The sequence below is a fragment of the Phytophthora infestans genome, genomic scaffold, assembly GCF_000142945.1.
Source record: "Phytophthora infestans T30-4 supercont1.2 genomic scaffold, whole genome shotgun sequence".
NCBI lineage: Eukaryota > Oomycota > Peronosporomycetes > Peronosporales > Peronosporaceae > Phytophthora > Phytophthora infestans.
In genome coordinates, this window is record NW_003303757.1 from 3,684,422 (window position 1) to 3,703,219 (window position 18,798).

The following is an 18,798-nucleotide window of genomic DNA, read 5'->3' on the forward strand; positions in this document are numbered from 1 at the left end:
TCACAATCCACGCATTCACCGACATATCGTTGTACACTCTTGAATAGTCCTCTCCAATGGAAACATTCCCGGATCCGTTGGTAGGTCCGACCAATGCCCTGATGTCCGCCTTCCAAGCTAGCGTGGTAGTGGTGTAGGACATCCTGTTGCAAGGTTTCTGGCATCACCAATCTCATCAAATCATCCCGATCCTCGTGGACTCTCTTCGTAGGGGGGCAATAGAAGAGCAAGTCGTTCAGATCCACTGCGTAATCCGTAGCGATAACGCTGTAGGATTTGGCATCCTCCCGACTTAAGTCTCGTACATCCCCCATCAGATACTTCTTTAGTCCCAGGATCCACGCTTCCTCATTCTGTGCTTTGAGGATCCGCTCGATGCGAACTCTCTTCACGAATGTTTCCTCGAGGATCGGGGGGGCTGGATCCAATCTTTCCTCTGGACCTAGTGACAGCCATCACCTGGACTGTCCTTTTCCCGGATCCAACTACCACCACTTCGTCAAGTCGGTTCAACGTAACGAGATCCTGATGTTCGGCTTCTCCCTCCACTTCGACACCACATTGATTCCGTAAAGCGGCACTGGCCAAACTATCCGCACTGGCATTCCAATCTCGCTTGACATGCACCAACTCGTGATTCAACCAACCACGCAGGTGGATCATCACTTTCTGCCGTAACAGTGTTAGGGCCGGGGCCTTGCAGTCAATCTCACCTCGCACCTGTCTGATTACCAAATTTGAATCCCCACAAATCACCAGCCGTTTTGGATCTTGTCCCTTTAGTAAATCCAAACCCAGAAGGAGTCCGTTATACTCCGCTTCGTTGACGGTGAGGCCTTCCGCGTAAGTGGATCTGGCCCGTACAACTTCCCATCCGGGCAGTCTCCACAGTATTGCACTGTATGCTCCTCCTCCGCGTCGTACACGAGCGGATCCATCGAAACTCAGGACGTATAGATCCTCATCCACCTGAACCGTCGGGATCGGGATCTGGATCCGGCGTTTGGGCTCTTTCTTAGGGGCGATCCTAGTCAGCGCCTTATCCATCTTAGCTCGAGGAGTGATGCTCGCGGCCAAGACTCCCAGGATCTCGTCTTCCCCTTTCGAACATTTCACAATATCCAGCGTCCAAGGCGAGAGTAAAGCCGCCCACTGTCCCAAACGTCCTTGCAACCCGGCCGACTTGAACAGCCAGGCTAGCGTGGAGTGTCGAGTCAGGATCCGGATGGATCTTCCCACTAAGAGGTTATAATTTAGATCCAACACGCGCAGGAGCGCAAGTATCTCTTTCTCCACCGCTCCGTAGTTCAGTTCATTCGGCTTCAGTGTCCGGCTGACAAAGGTGACTGGATGACAGATCCCCTCATGTTCTTGCACCAGAGCTGCTGAGACTGCCCAGTCACTGGCATAAACTATTACCGTAGGTTGACGTTCCGGATCGAAATGACGGAGGATAGGCGTGGTCGCGATCCTGTTCCTCAGTTCCACGAATGCGTGTTGAGCTCGGATCCACCGAGATTCTGCCTTTTCCATGTTCTGATCCGTCGTCTCTATCCAGACTGGATCCTCTCTCTGTTGGTCTCGGGGTGGATCCAGCTCCTGTGTTAGGTCCTCTTTTGACGTCATACCACTTGGATCCCTTCGTGGATCCGACATCTCCCGGGCCAGAGCTTGTTGGATTTTCATTCGGGACAGCTTGGAGCGGTTCATCGCCAGCCAAATCTACCCTCTCTTAATTTCATACACACACCGCCGGCCAAACAGGGCGGTAATCTTCGATGAACCGACTGTAGTAGTTCAAACTGCCCAAGAAGGATTGCATCGCTCGTAACGACTGTGGGAAGGACAAATCGACTAATGAAGACAGGTCCTTAGGATTCGCCTCCAATCCCTCCTTGGAAACTCGATGGCCCAAGTAATCCACCTTGCGCATCCTCCAATAGCTCTTAACCACACTGATAGAGAGATTCCACTTAGTACACGCCTCCAGTAGGGATGTCACTCTTTCGCACAACTGATCCCACGATTCCGCCGAAATCAGAATGTCGTCGATGTAAGATCTGCGTCCTAACACAGACGGGGTCCCAGGATCCCCTGGCTCCCCCGCTTCGAATGGATCCACTTCTGCGTCACCTTCCCCGGATCCACCCGTTTCGGGCTCCGGTATTCGGGTGAACCCATAGAGGGCGTTATCGATGAGGCGTTGGTAGATCTGGGGTGCGTTCTTCAATCCAAACGGCATCCGGGTCCACTCGAACAGGCCAAACGGTGTGATGAATGCGGATATTGCGCGAGCTCGATCCGTCATAGTAACCACCCAGAAACCACTGGCCATGTCTAGAGAACAGTACCAGAGTACTTTATCCAAAACTTCCAACAGCTCATTGATCAGAGGCATCGGATACACCATCAATCGAGTCAGGCTGTTAACCAGCCGGTAATCAATGCACAGACGTATATCCACCCCGTTCTTCTTGATGATGATTACCACCGGCGACGCCCACGGGGACGTTGAGAAGCTGATGATCCTGGCTTGCAGCAGGCCCTTAATCAGATCTGACAGTTTTTCTCGGAACTGAGGTGCCACCTTCCGCACCCTTTGAGCGATCGGTTTCGCGTCGCCGACATCGATGTCACATTTGACTCCGCGGGCGGCGGGCGGTAACGCATTACCCTTACCGATCAGCAGATGTCGGCTTTCCCAGATCTTCTGACGCAGACGATCCACTTCAGTGGGTTCGTTCGCCCCTGGATCCACTTGGATATCATCAATCGTGACCTCCTCTGTGGTCAGTGGTACCTCCGGGATTACCGCCATACCTTCTCCAAGATCCTCGGCGTGTAGATCCCCGCCTTCACGGTAGCAGACTTGTTCATCTTCGGTCTTTGTCTGATCCACCCTTGGATCAAGGCACCGCGACTCTCCTTCGACCGTCATCCCTTCTGTCTTCGTGGGGTCGGATATCCTGGTACTGGGGAAGTCACCGGTCGGATCCAGCCGGTCCTCTAACGAGTCTAAACCCGACAGTTCGGGTTTGACTAGCGTTGCCACTCTCGATAGGGATCCAGGCACTTTATCCAGTGGAAAGCTTGGATCCACTTGTGGATCGGCGGGATCCGGCTGTTCGGCTTTAGCCCTCTGCAATCCTTCGTCCACCGACCCTGCGTTATCTAAGGGCCGACTCTGGGGATCGTCCCCCGTCATGGATCCAACCTTCATTGCTTGGATCTCAACCCGTCGATCTCTCTGCAGGATCTTTCGCGGAGTTGGATATGAAGGCCGATCCACCAAGGGGCCAGTTGGCTCCGCCGGGAGCTCCACCTCTCCGAGAGATTCGATTTAGGTAGTCGCCTCGTACACCAGATTCTGCCATTCTTTGTAGCGGCGGGATCCCACTGACACATATCCAGGTCGCCTAGGGATACCGTCCTTCGCCAACCATCGTCCGATCTCCTCATAATGGTCCAGTAATAGTCTCTTGTCGCTGACGTTCGTGACCTGGAGGTATTGCGATCGACCTGGTCCTTGGATTACGGTAGGTACCCATTTCTCGCCCCGAGTGACCCACAGTTTCTCATGTTCCACCCACTTTAACCGGTCTGACAGCTCCCAGGTTTCCCCGGGCTCGATCCAGGTGGTCTTATCCGCCCTTATGATCCTCATCTTTGCTCCATACAACGGCCGCCGTCCGCAGAGCTGGATCCGCATCTCGTCAGGGAAACAAAGTGTCCCATCCGCCAGATCCAACCTCACTCCGGCCGGCACCAGGAAATCCATCCCAAGGATGGCGTCTTGACCAGCGAGATCCCCGACCCAAATGTCAAACCAATACACCAAACAAACCTGCCAGCGTGATCTTGATCCGCGTTCTCCCGTTCGTACGGTACACGCCCTTCACCAATCCCAACACAATCTTGGATCCGACTCCCATCCACTTGGCACCCAACCTTACGAGCAAAGGCGGTATCCAGTATAGACACCTCGGCACCACTATCTAGGAGTAGGATTGCTTTTTCATTGTTAATCTTGCCCCCTACCCTGGCTTGTCTGAACCACTTTCCCGGGGCATGGTACTTCCAGTATCCACGGGACTCCCCTGTTAGCAGATCCATGGATCCAACATCCTCAGATCCACAGGATCCAGTGACCAGACAGACCTTAGGTGGATCTGCAGTGACCTCACCCTTGGTAGGCTCAAACCATCGACCATGTTGGCGTTTCTCCCAGTAACCACGTGCCTCTCCTCTGTGTAGATCCAGGGTTGAAGAGACTTCGGATCTGGAAAACTCATCCACTTGGCGCAAACTAGAGACCTTGGCAACTGACACTTCATGTAGATCACGTGTATTATCGACTGGATCTAGGGTCCTGCTACCTGGATCTAGCGATGTCTTGTTCACAAATGCATAAATGCAATACCTAGAACGCTCGGCTCGTACCGGATTCAAACCCGGCAAGCGTCCTAAATAAACATCTTCTCGGCCACTTCTGGCAACATCCCTCTGTGCTTGGCTGGATCAAACCATTGGCGGATCTGGTTGTAGAATTCTTCCATCGGACACTTGTTGACGTCATGAATCTCGCCACACCCGCGACACGCGTAGAAGCAATGATCCCCGGGATGACCTTTCTTGCCACAACTTCTCACAGAACACCAGTGTTTCTCACCATCCAGAATTCATGTGCTTCCCGGATCCGCAACTGCCGAAACACCTGAACTGTGCTGTTCCCGCTCCATGTAGATCTCCCAAAATCTGTTAACACTCCAAGCTCCCCGGGTAAGGCTAACTCCCGGTCCAAAACTGTCTCCTGTCCTCCCCGTTCATGTTGAAGCATGAGACAGACTGACGGAATCTCAGGGTCGGAGTCCGAACCGTCGGATCCTGACTCAGTTCCTGAGTCACGCGCCGTGCCTTGGTGGACACGTCGAGCTGGGGCCGTGGGCGTCGGAGCCTTTTGGCGATACTTGCCGGATCCGACCGCCGCCTTCTTCTGGCGGTGTTTCGCGCGATCCACAGCCCGCAGGACTTCTTCGAGCTCATCTGCGTCTGGAAGACGTAACAGGGTCAGCCTGGCGGCCAGATCCACATCTCCCAACGTCTCGATGAGTGATCCACGTGTTCCCGCAGTACCTTGGATCCTCATCCTTGATCTTTAACTTGGCCCGTAGACCGGCCACATTTAGTCGATGTAGGTATTCCAGCGGGGATTCATCCGATCTGCGGCGAGCATGGACCAGGACATGGTGGAGTGGGTGTTGGATAGCGGCGCGCAGACCAACGTCTCGAGCGACCTTACCTTGTTTACGGAGCTACACGAAGACTCAGTTGCAGAGCTAGTCTTCGGCAACGGCACAACCGAGCGCGCAACTGTGGGCACAGTGCTTATGCAAGTGCTGAACGAGCACACGGGCAAGATCGAGGAGCGCCTCCTTGATGACGTGAGCTACGCCAAGTCGGCTGCCTACAACCTGATCTCGCAGACCTACATGCAATTTAAAGGAAACTTCAAGGTGCGCCTCTCGCATGATCAGAAGACTACGTGGCTGGTCAAGGACACATTGAAGCTGCGCTTCAAGTACATCCGCGGGATGTACCGCATGTGGACGCCACGTCAGAGCAAGAACGTGATGAGCGTCAAGGCCAGTGAAGCTGAGAACCCCATGACGTTGCTGCACAACCGCATGGGCCACGTGAACATGGAGACTATCAAGACTATGGCAGGAAACTATAACTTTGGCATCAACATGCAGTCGAAGAATTTTGCTCTCTATGAGTGCATTCCATGCTTAGAGTCAAAGACGAAGCGCATGAGCTACAAGCACAAGCCGTCTCGCTCTGCAAAGCCCTTGCACAAGCTTTGTGTCGACCTATGCAGTGTTGGAGTGGATACAATATCAAAATCAAACCAGTTTCTATTGATTATCGACGAAGCTACGAGATACAAGTGGGGATATCTATTAGCCTACAAAGACGAAGCCACGGAGCTGATTCAGAAGCAGATTCGCTGGATCCAGAACCAGTTCCCGAAGGCGACCATCAAGATGCTGTTCTCCGATGGTGGTGGCGAGTTCGTCAACATGCAGCTCGAGACCTTCTGCAAGGACCTCGGCATCGACACACGTTCATCCAATCCCTACAGCCCGCAGGAGAACGCTATCGTGGAGCGCACGAACCAGACCGCCATGCGGCAGGTCAGATCTATGTTACAAGCTACGCAAATGCCTGTTTCATTATGGGGAGAAGCCTTCCTGCATGCAATTGAGACGCTCAACAAGACGCCGACGCCGGTGTTCAAGGACCAGCAGTCCCCGTACGAGGCCCTGTACGGAGAGCGGCCAGACCTCAGCGTGCTGCGCACGTGGAGGTGCTTGGTGCACGCGCACATCCCTGATGATTCTCGGCAGAGAAAGGAGAAGCTCACTCCAAGGACGCAGATGTGCTTACTACTTGGCTACAGCGAGAAGACCAAGGGCTATAAGCTGCTGAACCTGCGCACAGGATCAGTGACGACGTGCAGAGATGGAAACATGAAGGCACATGAGAAGTACACGGTGAACACTGTGTATATTGAGCAACTTCTTGCAAACACCTACGCTTACGGAGACTACGACTTACCTGCGGAGATCCCGATCGTGCCGATCCGGACGACAATGTCTACGTACCTGCAGCTTCCTGCAGAGCTTGCAGAAAAGCGAGCAGCGAAAATGGCGAAGCTGGCTACTGCTCGTGAGAGCCAGAACCAAGGTGTTGAAGTTGAAGCCGAGTCTGCGACTCGAAGTGATGACCCACAGCTACCAAGCGAGGACGCTAAGAAGCCAGCAGCTTCAGTGGGAGGTTCCAAGCGGAAGAACACAAAGGGCAAGAATAAGGCGAAAGCATGTGCAAATCGAGTGGGAGCCTCGAAGGCCAAGGACAATCGACGTGATGCTCACGAAGACGAGAACTGGGAGCCATGCACGACGCAGAAGTCGTCGCCAGACGACAGTGCAGCTACCTCGCGACCGAAGCGGAAGCGACAGCCATCCGCCCGACTCAAGGACTACGTAGTGACGAATGTGACGAAGCCGAACATCAAGGATGTGCAGATCCCCATTAGTCACAAGCATGCGGCAAGGTCAAAGAAGTGGAAGGAGTGGAAAGCAGCGATGCAAGTTGAGATGGACTCACAGCAGCAGCACGAAACTTCGGTGCTCGTGCGACGCACGGAGGCCAAAGGCAAGCGTGTCATTTCGTGCAAGTGGGTGTACGCGCTCAAGAGAGACTCTACGGGCCGGATTAAGCGATATAAAGCTCGACTGGTGATCAGAGGCTTTCTACAACGCATGGGCATCGACTACAGTGAAACATACGCACCTGTTATCAGATTTGAGACAATCAGATGCGTGATCGTATACGCGCTGCAACGCGGATGGGCCATCTTGCAGTTTGACGTCAAGATCGCGTTCTTGTACGGTGATCTCGACGAGGAGGTCTACATGGAGCAGCCTCCAGGCTTCGGAGAAGACTCTACGCGCTACGTATGCAAGCTACAAAAGAGTTTGTATGGGCTAAAGCAAGCGCCTCGCGTTTGGAACAAGACATTGCACAAATTCCTGACGAAGATCGGACTCGAGCGCCTCGACTCTGACTACGGACTCTACGCCAGGAAAGTGGGAGGAGAAGTCACCATGTTGCTCACGGTGTACGTCGACGACCTACTGCTCCTCGGCCCTAGTGACCTTTGCGCTAAGGTTGCTAAGCAACTCAGTGAGGAGTATGAACTCACACCTCTCGGACCAGTCAAGTATCTACTAGGCGTGGAGATACTAATCGACAGCGAGCGTCGACATGCGGTATTTTGCCAGCGGCAACATATTACGGAGGTGCTAAAGCGATTTCACATGGAGGGTTGCAACGCGGTTGCAACACCGGAAGCGCTGCGCGCTGAGGTGGTCACAGATGCGAAAGATGGCTCCCCGCCTCCGTACCGAGAGCTCGTTGATGCACTACAATATCTGGTCTCAGCCTCAAGGCCGGACATTGCGCACGCTGTGCGTAATCTCAGCAAGTACCTGTCCTGCTGCGACCACACACACTACGCTATGGGAAAGAGGGTGCTACGCTACCTGAGTGGTACTCAAGACCACGGCTTAGTGATGGACATTGTTATTGGGAACGACGTCAAGCTGACGTGTTACACCGATGCTGACTACGCTAATGACCCTGATGACCGAAAGAGTGTTAGCGGGTTCGTGACGTTCGTCAATGGTAACGTGGTTTCGTACGGATCAAGAAAAGCAAAGAAGATTAACCGCACAGAGCACAGCGGAAAGCAGAGTATATTGGCCATTGAATGAACGGCAGCTAAGAGATCTACAGGGGCTACGTGGACTCTGTGAAGAACTATGCTGGGAGTTCGCGACTCCGGAGATTATCGGTGATAACAAGTCGTGCATCTATCTGACTGCCAAGTCTGGCAAGCACAGCAAGAACAAGCACATTATGAACAAGTTCCACTTGGTGCGCCACCTCGTGGAGGACGAGCAGCTACGGATTCGCCATGTTAGCACCGACGACATGATCGACGACGCGTTGACGAAGCCATTGCCGAAGGACAAGTTCGAACATTGCCGTGATGGGATGAAGGTGCTGCGCATCGACCGTCAGCAAGGCTCAGCTCGTTCAGTGGGAGCCAAACATCATCGCCATGCGTGTATGCAAGCTACTACTACCAGTTCATGCATGCGAAGGACAAGAAGGAGGAAGAGCGCTACCAAGGACGAAGCGTCGTGCTGCAGCGCAGCTAAAAGATGCCAAGGACATCGTGGTGAGCTCTACAAGGTGATCATGTTGAAGCTGCGCTTCGACTAGATCAAGTGGGAGTGTGAAGTGTGGAGGAAGAGCCAGGACTGCGTCCAGCTCAAACCTGAGGCTCAGGTGCCTCCAGGACGCGATGCTCGCGTCCAGAAGCCGGACTTCGACGGACCATTGGCTGGCGAGCCGCCAGCCCCATCCTACTGCTAATCCTACCAATATATGTTACCGGGGGTTTTCCGTGTGCTGCTACACACTCGACAACTTGCGCCGTCAAGAGCAAGCAGCAGCACTCGGTTTTCTCCCCTGCTGGACTTTCAGTCCCTGCAACTTACTGTTGTTACGACTACTTCCTTCATCACAATGGTCACCACTCGGCGTAGCCGAGGAGCGACCATCACTCACCAGCTTCTCTTTAATTGGGTAGCCGCGCTGCTTCTTCGTCCCCATCGTAGGTTTAGAAAGTGATCGTGCAGCGCGGCTTCACCCTCGAATTGCTGGCTTCCAACCGAATTTTAGCTCAATTTATTGGATGGTCATCATAACTTAACTACTTTTTGATTGGTCAATATTTACTATGGGGCGCTTTTATTGTCGTTGTCTGTACTACTACCGTTTTTTCCTGGGTACAGTAATCGCTCTCCATTCCGGTACTGGTATAAAATAATATCCCATAAAATACCGATACAATCGCTTTAAGGAGGGTGTACTGACGGGGATTCTGGCGCGAATCGCTCAGCTCCAACCATTTGAAGAACAACACAGTGATCATAGGCTTCTGATCATAATTCACAGGGTGTACGACAAGATCAAGGACGGTGTTGAGATTGACAGGAAGGCGTATGAAGTGGACCAGCTGCAGGCAATGCAGTGGAGCAAGGAAATTTGGGAAGCTTTACACGGTAAGCGTACCATTGGGAATTGTTTTCGCCATACGGGTATTCTTTTTAATGCCGCTGATGAAAGAAGTAAAGCGGCCGGTCACACTAGCTACGGACCCGATGTAGACGTAGAAGATGTTATTATCCTTGCCTCTCAGTTAACCTTGAAAATGTACCGTAGCTTTTTTCTTTAAGAAAATATATCAAATCCTAGGATATGGTCGGACCACGATACCGGAAGTGAGAGCGATTATTGTACTACTATTAATAACCCCTGACTATATACTGTAGTTCAATATCTCTCTCCAAATGTACGGCTCTTCAACTGTAGTCTGATCCTAAGCTCTGAAAACAACAAAACTGCTCTCCACCTCGTTCAAGCAAGACGATGCTGCCGCTGCGGGGAATTTGCATGCGGCAGTTGCGCAACCCCGTGGCTTTTACAGCGAGTTCGGTGTCGCCTACGACTTTGCTGACGTCTCAATGGCGATGTGCCTCGAGTAAATCAGCTCCAGCAGGCGCAAAACCAAAGAAAAAATATCTCAATGATCCAAGTCTCCGCGTCCGTGTTGTGCCCATGCTGGAAGACAACTATGGTGCGACGACAATACTGTCGCGTGCCATGATCAAAATATTCCTGACTGTGCATATTCACTTCTGCAGGCTATGTGGTGGTAGACGAGACCAACCACACGATGTTTGCAGTGGACCCAGCCGAGCCCAGCAAGATCCTGCCAATTCTGAAGGAGGAAGAGACCGCGAGGAAGCGCGAGTTTCTCGGCGTCCTTACTACGCACAAGCACACGTACGACCATGCGGATTGTAAGTAGGTAACCGAATTGCTGGGGACTTACTGTAACTGTTGGAGGATCTGTAGAGACCACGCCGGCGGCAACCAAGAGATCGCGGAAAAGTATCCAGGCGTTATGATTGCCGGACCGGAGCACGAGCTAATCCCAGCAAGGAACCGTGCAGTGAGCGGCGGGGAGAAGCTCAAGATTGGTGCAGCAAAAGTGAAAGTGCTGAATGTGTCGTGCCATACAAAAGCGCACGTGGCGTATGTCGTCACTGGTGACGCCGAAACGCCACCTCTGCTGTTTCCTGGCGACACGCTGTTCGTCGGAGGCTGTGGGCGCTTCTTTGAGGGTACGGCTGAGGATATGTACAGGGCATTGTACGAGGTGATTCTCACGTTGCCGAAGGACACGAAAGTGTATTGCGGCCACGAGTACACCATGTCGAATCTGCGTTTCGCACTCAGCGTGGATCCGTCCAACCAGGCATTGCACGACAAAATCGCCTCGGTTCGTATCCGTCGAGCGAAGAATCTGCCCAGTGTGCCGTCCTCGCTGCGAGAAGAAATGCTCTACAATCCTTTCTTGCGGGTACACAACGAAACAATCCGAAATGCCGTCGGGGGCACAGACCCGGTCAGCGTTCTGGAAAACCTTCGACGACGCAAGGACTCGTTTGAATGAAGAAGAGGTTGTAAGCTCATAAGGAAAATTGAATTGAGACTGACAAATCTGCTTACATTGCCGCTCCTTGTAACACACTCTATCATCTGCCCACAGCTTCAAAAGGCAAGACATTTGCTCAGAATTTCAGAGCCGCAAGCGCACGGTGGCGCAATGGATGAGGCTTGCCAAGACAAACGGCACAAATGTCGCTGAAAGCTTGGTACGAAGCTCGCATTTCCTGTTGCAGTCCAGGTTCTCAAGGAGCGGTGTAGTCGGGTGCAACAGCATGCGACGTAAAGCCTCAGCGTTATCAAAGTGGGCAAGCGCGAGTGGCAAGTGATTACGCCACGACACGAGCAGAAGAGCTTTCAGCAGCTGCTTGCGGAGTTCATAAGCTTGGACGACGTTGCCCAGCTTGATGTAGGCGTCCGAGAGCAGTCGCGCCACTGAAATTGCTATGCCGTGACTACAGTGGAAATGGATTATTTGACCATGAACCTCAACGCCCTTTGTAAGGTCTGTGAGCTGGGTTACTACGTCCGCATACTTGAATTGGTTAAGGCTCTGCTTTGCCTTAGCCACCTTTGTTCGTGCCGTGAAAACTGTAGAAGCGACAGCAGCTACTGAGACATCTAGTTGACAGTCTGGACACACGAGTTTATCTTCCACTTGAGCTAGCAAATAATTTTCCTCTTCAGACGCCTTGACAGAGCAGCGTGGGCATCGAAAGCCGTCCAAAACCCTGTCGACTGACTCACTAAGCGGCGTTGAGCAGCGTTCACACTGACAATCGAAGTGTTTCGTGTCGCGTAGCTCCTTCTGACGTTCACTCCGCTCCTTATCAATGTCAATATAACTCAGGGTAATTTCCTCGCCCTCCTCGATATCTCGCAACGCGCGCACCTCCATGACACTGTCGCCTGCATTCGACCAGGTGCAGTTCGGTTGGCAGCTATGGTTTATCAGTCCACAGATCGAAAACAACCCCACTGCGGCCACCAAATGCTTCTCATCCAACGCATCGAGCGAGTATGAATTTCTCGTTCATTTGTGCGGCTATAACGAGAATCTCCTCCACGGGCAAATGGCACTCGTCCGGCAGGTCTTCCAGGATCCTCTTGGCACCAGCACGGACATGGTCTGCCCACGGCCCAGCTTCCTTGTCCAGCACATGCACCAAATCCTTCACATTAGCGTAGCTGGATCGCACGTTACCCTCTTCATCACTGTGCAACTTGCCGTCCGTAGCGTCCTGCGTGTGGCCAAGATCCGGATCAGAAGCCGCAGCAGATCCACGTCCACAGACGTCTTGGATGCTATCAGATCCACCTCCTCCAGCGCTTCACACTCGTTCTCGTGTATATCTCGCAGCTTCTCCCGACACTCTTCACTGCAGAAAAAAACCTTGGAGCAGTCGTCACAGCAAATGTCGGCGTCTGCAGCTCGCAGACATACCGCGCAGAGCTCCGCACGGTTGCCCGACAGCACCACGTTGCCGTATGCACAGTCACGTAAGATACTCTCGCCCATCTTCACGTTACGAGTGGCTCGGAGCAGGCGACCTCGCGTTGCATCGCTGTCCACCCGCCACAAGTACTGGTGTTCAGTCATAGTGGCTGTCGACGAGAAAGTTGACGCTGGTTGGTGCAGTGTCACCTATTATATCATAAGACTTTCCGCTAAATCGTGTTCTCAGATGTTCAATTATCTTAAGATATCTAGCTTACAGTACCATTAATAATGTCCGAAACTATCAAGCTCACTATTACCAGGTGATAAAAAGAATCAGTCAGCCATGTTCTTATCACCTCCGCCACTAACGCTCGTGTAGATTCCGCATCAGAAAAAGGAAGTCGCAGCGACCATGCTCAAGAGGCTGTCTGAGCGCTTCCCCGTGGCGGCGACGCGACTCGAGGCATATACTGGCGTGGGCAGTCACGACGACAAGACCACTTCCCCCTCCTCAGACGCTGACACGACCGGATCGCAGTCCCCAGCCCAGGAAACTGACACCACGGCGGCTCCAAGTCCGCCACCGCCCACACTCTTTGGCGAGGAGAATGTTTCTCCAAAGAGTGATGATCATCAAACTTCGACCTTAAAGGCAACGTTAACCGAGCGCTTTAACTCCGAGTCCATGTCCGCAGCTGCCTCCACTATGATGGGCTTTATGCAGAAGGCCAAGGTGGTGGCTGCCAGCGCGGCCAAAGAGGGCGCCGTGAAGGCGCGTAAGGCTCTGGATGCTGCCGATATGGACGCGCTGCAACGTCGACTCAGCTATGCGCTGGACCGCTCCACGGGCGAGGTGAACCTGGAGCTGCTTAACTTCTCATACGTGACCGAGAACCTCGTGGCCATGGGCTTCCCCAATATGAATCTAGGTACCAACCGCACACTGCTCAAGGACAATCCAATTGACCTGGTGGCCATGTACCTCAATGACAAGCACTGCGGCCACTATATGATCTGGAACTTGAGTGAGGAGACATACGACTACACTTTCTTCGACAATCAGGTACTCGAGTTCAATTTCCCAGGCCACCCCGCGCCTCCGCTTGGCCTGGTGTTCAAAATCTGCTCGTCTATTGAGAGCTGGCTCCAGGCAGATGAAAGGAACCTCGCAGCGGTGCATTGTCTAACAGGAAAAGGACGGACGGGCACAGTGCTCGCCTGTTACTTGGCGTGGGTGGGACAGTTCCCAAATGCCATGGAGAGCTTGGAATATGTCGCGGAACAGCGCAAAACGTCGGTCGAGAAGCTCACGATTCCGTCGCAGCGCAGGTAATTGCGACTTTTGGCATTTTTAAATTGTTTTATTGTGAATTATCCTTTTGTTTGTTTGTTTTTGCAGATATATTCAGTATTTTAATAACGTGATGGATGGCGTGAAGCCCCGATCGTCTCCGTTGCTGCTGCGTCGTGTGATCATCAACACAATTCCTGTGTTTGGAGAGCGACGAGTACTTGAACCGACGAAGAGAGACTCATCTACAGATGACGGATCGGAGATGGTTGGAGTGGAAGGCGAGTCATTGACGGCTGCTGCTTCTCCAGCTGAGGTGGAAGCGGAGGGGGCAAACCTGATTGAGACCGTCGAAGAGGGCTGCTGTCCGTATCTGCAGATTTTTAAAGGAGGAAAGCTGGTTTTCACTACAACATGGCAGGATATGGAAGACGGACACGGCATTCAGTGGGCTAGTACAGGCGACGGCTCGGTGTCGTTCAACGTCAACTGTATGCTGCAGGGAGACATTTTGATACGTTGTCGCCATCTCACGGATGCTGGAGAACGCGTCTCGATGTTCCGTGGCGCATTCCACACGGGTTACATCCCGCAGGGCATTTTGAGGTACGTCATCGCCGCTCTATTGAGATTTTTCTAACGGTACTAGAGCTCATTGAGTGCAAATGATTTATCACAGGCTGACCAAGGCCCAGCTGGATGGTGCCTGTAGTGACCCTCGCTTCGACCAGGACTTCTTTGTCGACTTGATCTTTGCAGATGTTGAAACTGAAGGGAAAATTCCAACTGCTAGCACGAGTGGAAATGAGCCCGTCAATAGTCCCAAGAGTGAAGGCGTTTCGCTGAACGAGGAGGACCGCCAAGCGTACGAAGACATGCTTCACCGGGATGAAGCCTTTTGGCAGGATATTGAAGACAGGAAAAAGCGCCTTCAAAAGCAACGTGAGGAACAGCTGAAGAAGAAGAAGGCGGAGGCGGACGCGAAGGCCGCCGCTGAAGCTGCTGCCGAAGCCGAAGCTAAGGCAAAGACTGAAGCTGAAGCCGAAGCAGCGAGAAAGGCACAAGCTGCGCAGAAACAGAATTCGTTCAGTATTAGTGGCGCAGACGAAGACACAGTCGGTGCGAAGAAGGTTAACCGCGAGGGAAGCTGGAGTGAGGAGAAGGACAAGGAACTTATGAACGAGCTCGAGTCTTTGACAAGAGGAGCGTTGGCCAAGGCCGCTGCAGACGTTGGGGAGGAGAAGGCTGCGGTGCCTACAAGCGGACAGGTTGACTCTACTGACCTGTCGAAAGAGTTCGATGAGATGAAGAACTTGGAGAAGGAGCTGGGCCTTCAGTCGTTCTCTAGTGAGCTGGCAAGTCTTCCGGATGGCAAGATCGACCCTCAGTTGGAGCTGCTTGACGCTGAGCTTAAGGGCCTCGAAGGCTTATCGCCAAAAGCTGGCGACGATGCCGACGACGTGATGAATTTTGGAGCTGATGATTTCGAGGAGCTGGAAGAGTATTTGAGTGGCCTCTCGACCAAGTGAGGAATAGCCTCAATGTTAGCGTAGCCAGCCTTGCGTATGGAGCTGCACTCACAGTCAACCCAGAACCTCTCAACAACTAACCCCCCCCCCTTCTCCCGTCGTAGCGGGTATAATATACCGGTCTTGTTTTAAAGAATGTGCAAACCAACCTTCTTAAATAGTAGTAAAAGCGTATAATGACGATGGGCAGTATTCAGCACTGAAGCGTATGTAAGTTTGATAAGTACCGACTGAGCTTTACGACCATTACCTTTACATGAGATCAAACTAAATGTTCTTCGAGTCTCAGTTATATATCATTACGTTCGAATAGTTTTATCATTTTTAAATCGCTATTATAGCATGTAAACTCGGATCGGTAAATCGCTCTTGTTTTAAGTTCATTCAAACAAGATCAAACGATATTTGCCACCAGAAAGCAGCAATAGGGTATCTATGCATTCATGGAGGAAACATGCTGAAAATTCGCCAAAGGCACCTGAATACTTGTGCTCACGATTGAGAAAAACGAATATCAAGACATTTATTACAGCAATAGATCTTACGGAATTGTATGCAGGCAAGAAGACGAAACGCAAACGAGGAGCATTACCATCTCAGCAACAGCCAACGGATTACGCGTTTTTGGGGCATGATCCAGGTATGGTCTTCTATGAAAAATATGGATTTCAAACCAATTTGTTGGCTACATGTACAGATTAGTTTCGCCTCACCCTCGACGCCTCATCAAGAATAACAGTCCCAGAGCAGGAAACACTTGCTGCTGCGTTGGCACTTTCAAGTTTTAGCTGAATTCTCTGTATAGGAATCACGCAATGCAAACACTACAACCGGATCGGTCGCTCTAGTTTTTGTCTTGTGTCAGCCGGTCGATGCTGTGTCCTTCTTGGCTTCAGTGATGCCGCTCAAATCAGCTCGCTCTCTCTAATGATTTAAAAATGCAAACATCGATAAAAGACCGTTAAAAAATATTTCTTAACCGGTACTAAATTTTGGTTAAAAAAACCGATCGATCAATATCCATGCAGGAAAGCCTGAAGATACTAAATCCAAAAGTGTAGGATCCTTCCGCGGGTAATGGAACGGCTGACGTGCCAGCCTACCAAGCTGCTGCTCTGCAAGCTACGAGTCAAAGTGTTCTGCTACGATCTAACATCTTACCGATTTAGTATTAAAACTAGTAAACGCATTGAGGACTCTGGAATTGGGGCCGATCGGATATAAGGCTGGAGAGGTTTTTGCTGCACACACAAAGACAGTACGAGGAAAGGGTTCAAGTGGACCTTTCCAACTGTCATCATTTGATGAGTGGCCAGAAGTCTTCGGGCACTCTCAGCCATTCGAGATTTTGCCGGCTGAGACGTAAGCAAAATGCCGGTCTCTGTGAGCGCAAGGACCAAAGCTGAGGCTCAAGCGTCGGTGTCAGCGCCCGCCCTGGATCCGCGCCTGGTAGACTTCGGCCACCTGTGGCGCCAGCTCAAGGCCGCGGGGTGGCGGTCGAAGCCTCCCACCGGACTGTCAAACGATTGAACGTACGTCAGGCCGTCCAGCGAGGTTCCTGCAGAAGGCGAGATTGTCTTCTACGGTATGTTGTGCTATTGCAGTATTACTATGCGTCATTTCTAACTTGGTTTGTGGTAGGTGAGAGAGCAGTGGTGGAGCACGCGATCACAACCGGACTGATTCAGGATGAAGAGGACAACAGCAGTGGCGAGGAGAGTGGAGATAACGGTGAGGGCAAGAGCGGTGGGGGCGGTGAAGCTGAGAGCGGTGGCGGCGGTGAAGCTGGGAGCGGTGGGGGCGACAGCGGTGATGGAGATATGGTGCGAGCGTCGCAGATTGATTGCAATGTGGCCCTCTCGGCCAACACAGTCGACGCGCTGTTCGGAAGTGACAGCGAGGACGATGGCACACCTGCGTTGTCGCAGAACGCGGTTGGGAGAGCTTTTGGGCTATCCCCGCTACGTGCTGACGCGGTGCATGACTCAGACCAGAGTGTCGTGATCGGAGCTTTCCAGCGGCTGCTCTCGGAGACGGAGCCCGACCTAGACTCTGAGGACGACACGGTGGAGGAGCCGAGAGACGCCAGCGAGGGTGACGACGCTGGAGGACCAGTTGTACCACGCGATCCAGCTGATGTAAACTTGATGAAGGCTGGAGATCTTAGAGAGGAGTACGAGAGTCTGAGTTCAGGCTCCGACTACGGCCAGTTTTCTGACGACGACGACGTGGAGCCTGTCCGTCCTGATCCAGACGAGGACGAGGTTTCGGACGACGAGGAGTCGCCCTACATGGATGCCGCTTTCATTGAGGCCCTGGGTGGCACCTTGTCCATCGAGCAGATGGACCAGGAAGCGCTGCGAAACTTTGCCTGGAGCGCGCCTTCGACAGTTTTTGCGATCGATGTGTCCTGCTTTCGCGGATTGGTGCAGGAGACCGCCCATCCAACACCAGAACTTTGCTCGAAGAAAGAATCACCTCTTGAATTGATGTTTTATTTCCTACCGAAGCGCCTGTGGATGCGGATCACCAAAGAGACGAACCGGATGAAAAGGCAGACGGTGGACCATCAAGCGCGTTATGAACGATCGCGGACGTCCAGAACGGAGAATATGCGTACACTTCGTGAACTTCGACGCCGTATTCGTCGGGAGAACGACTACTCACCGCGCGAGATCTTGTGCGTTATTGGGCTTCTCGTGGCTCATATGTTGAGCCCCACCCGACGCTTTTCGCAGCACTGGGCAATGACCGACGATGGTGCTTTAAGTGCAGGTGCGTTCGGCAAGTACATGAGCCGGAACCGCTGCACGTCGATCCTGCGCGATCTACACTTCGCGAACAATGACAGCCCGAACCGTCAAGACAAGCTGTGGAAGATCCGTGACGTTGCTGATGTACTGCAGGAACGGTTTCTGAGCGCGTGGAAGCCGCCGAACATCATCTCGTTTGACGAAGGTGTCTTGCCGGCGACATCCAGACGCAACACGACCAGGATGTTCATGCCAGACAAGCCTCACCGCTACGGGACCAAGATGTTTGTGACATGCGACTCGTTGACTGCGTACTGCCACCGGTAAGCGACGAATGTTTTTTTGGATGATTTGCTAGGTCGTAAGTTATGACTTTATGATTTTGACCGTGCTCTCAATGTCGTATCTTTCAGGTTTGAGATCTATGTCGGAAAACGCCAAGCCAGCGAGTCTGCTGCGCAGGCATATGACCGTAAGACGGGCGCTGCGGCAGTCATCCGCAACCTGAGCACTGTTCTAGCTGGGCATCGTGGCTTCCGGGTTGTGGTCATCGACCGCTTCTATTCGTCCGTAGCCCTCGCCATCCAGCTTCTCTCTATATCAATCTACGTGATCGGTACGATCATGACGAACCGC

General features: G+C 52.5%; 3 protein-coding genes across 3 annotated transcripts; 2 read left to right on the plus strand and 1 right to left on the minus strand.

The window, feature by feature from the left end:
- Positions 1-10,089: 10,089 nt before the first annotated feature.
- On the plus strand, positions 10,090-11,155 carry PITG_01689 (hydroxyacylglutathione hydrolase, putative; the record flags this gene model as incomplete). Its single annotated transcript, XM_002908264.1, has 3 exons — positions 10,090-10,273; positions 10,341-10,482; positions 10,555-11,155. 3 exons carry the CDS (start codon positions 10,090-10,092, stop codon positions 11,153-11,155), a joined length of 927 nt encoding a protein of 308 aa, XP_002908310.1.
- A 118-nt stretch (positions 11,156-11,273) lies between these two features.
- Positions 11,274-12,748, minus strand: PITG_01690 (uncharacterized protein; the record flags this gene model as incomplete). Its single annotated transcript, XM_002908265.1, has 4 exons — positions 11,274-11,365; positions 11,431-12,142; positions 12,216-12,371; positions 12,434-12,748. 4 exons carry the CDS (start codon positions 12,746-12,748, stop codon positions 11,274-11,276), a joined length of 1,275 nt encoding a protein of 424 aa, XP_002908311.1.
- A 253-nt stretch (positions 12,749-13,001) lies between these two features.
- Positions 13,002-15,542, plus strand: PITG_01691 (phosphatidylinositol-3,4,5-trisphosphate 3-phosphatase, putative; the record flags this gene model as incomplete). The annotated part of the gene is made up of 3 exons (XM_002908266.1): positions 13,002-13,918; positions 13,989-14,486; positions 14,560-15,542. The coding sequence occupies 3 exons, from the start codon at positions 13,002-13,004 to the stop codon at positions 15,407-15,409; spliced, it is 2,265 nt and encodes a 754-aa protein (XP_002908312.1).
- Positions 15,543-18,798: the final 3,256 nt, after the last annotated feature.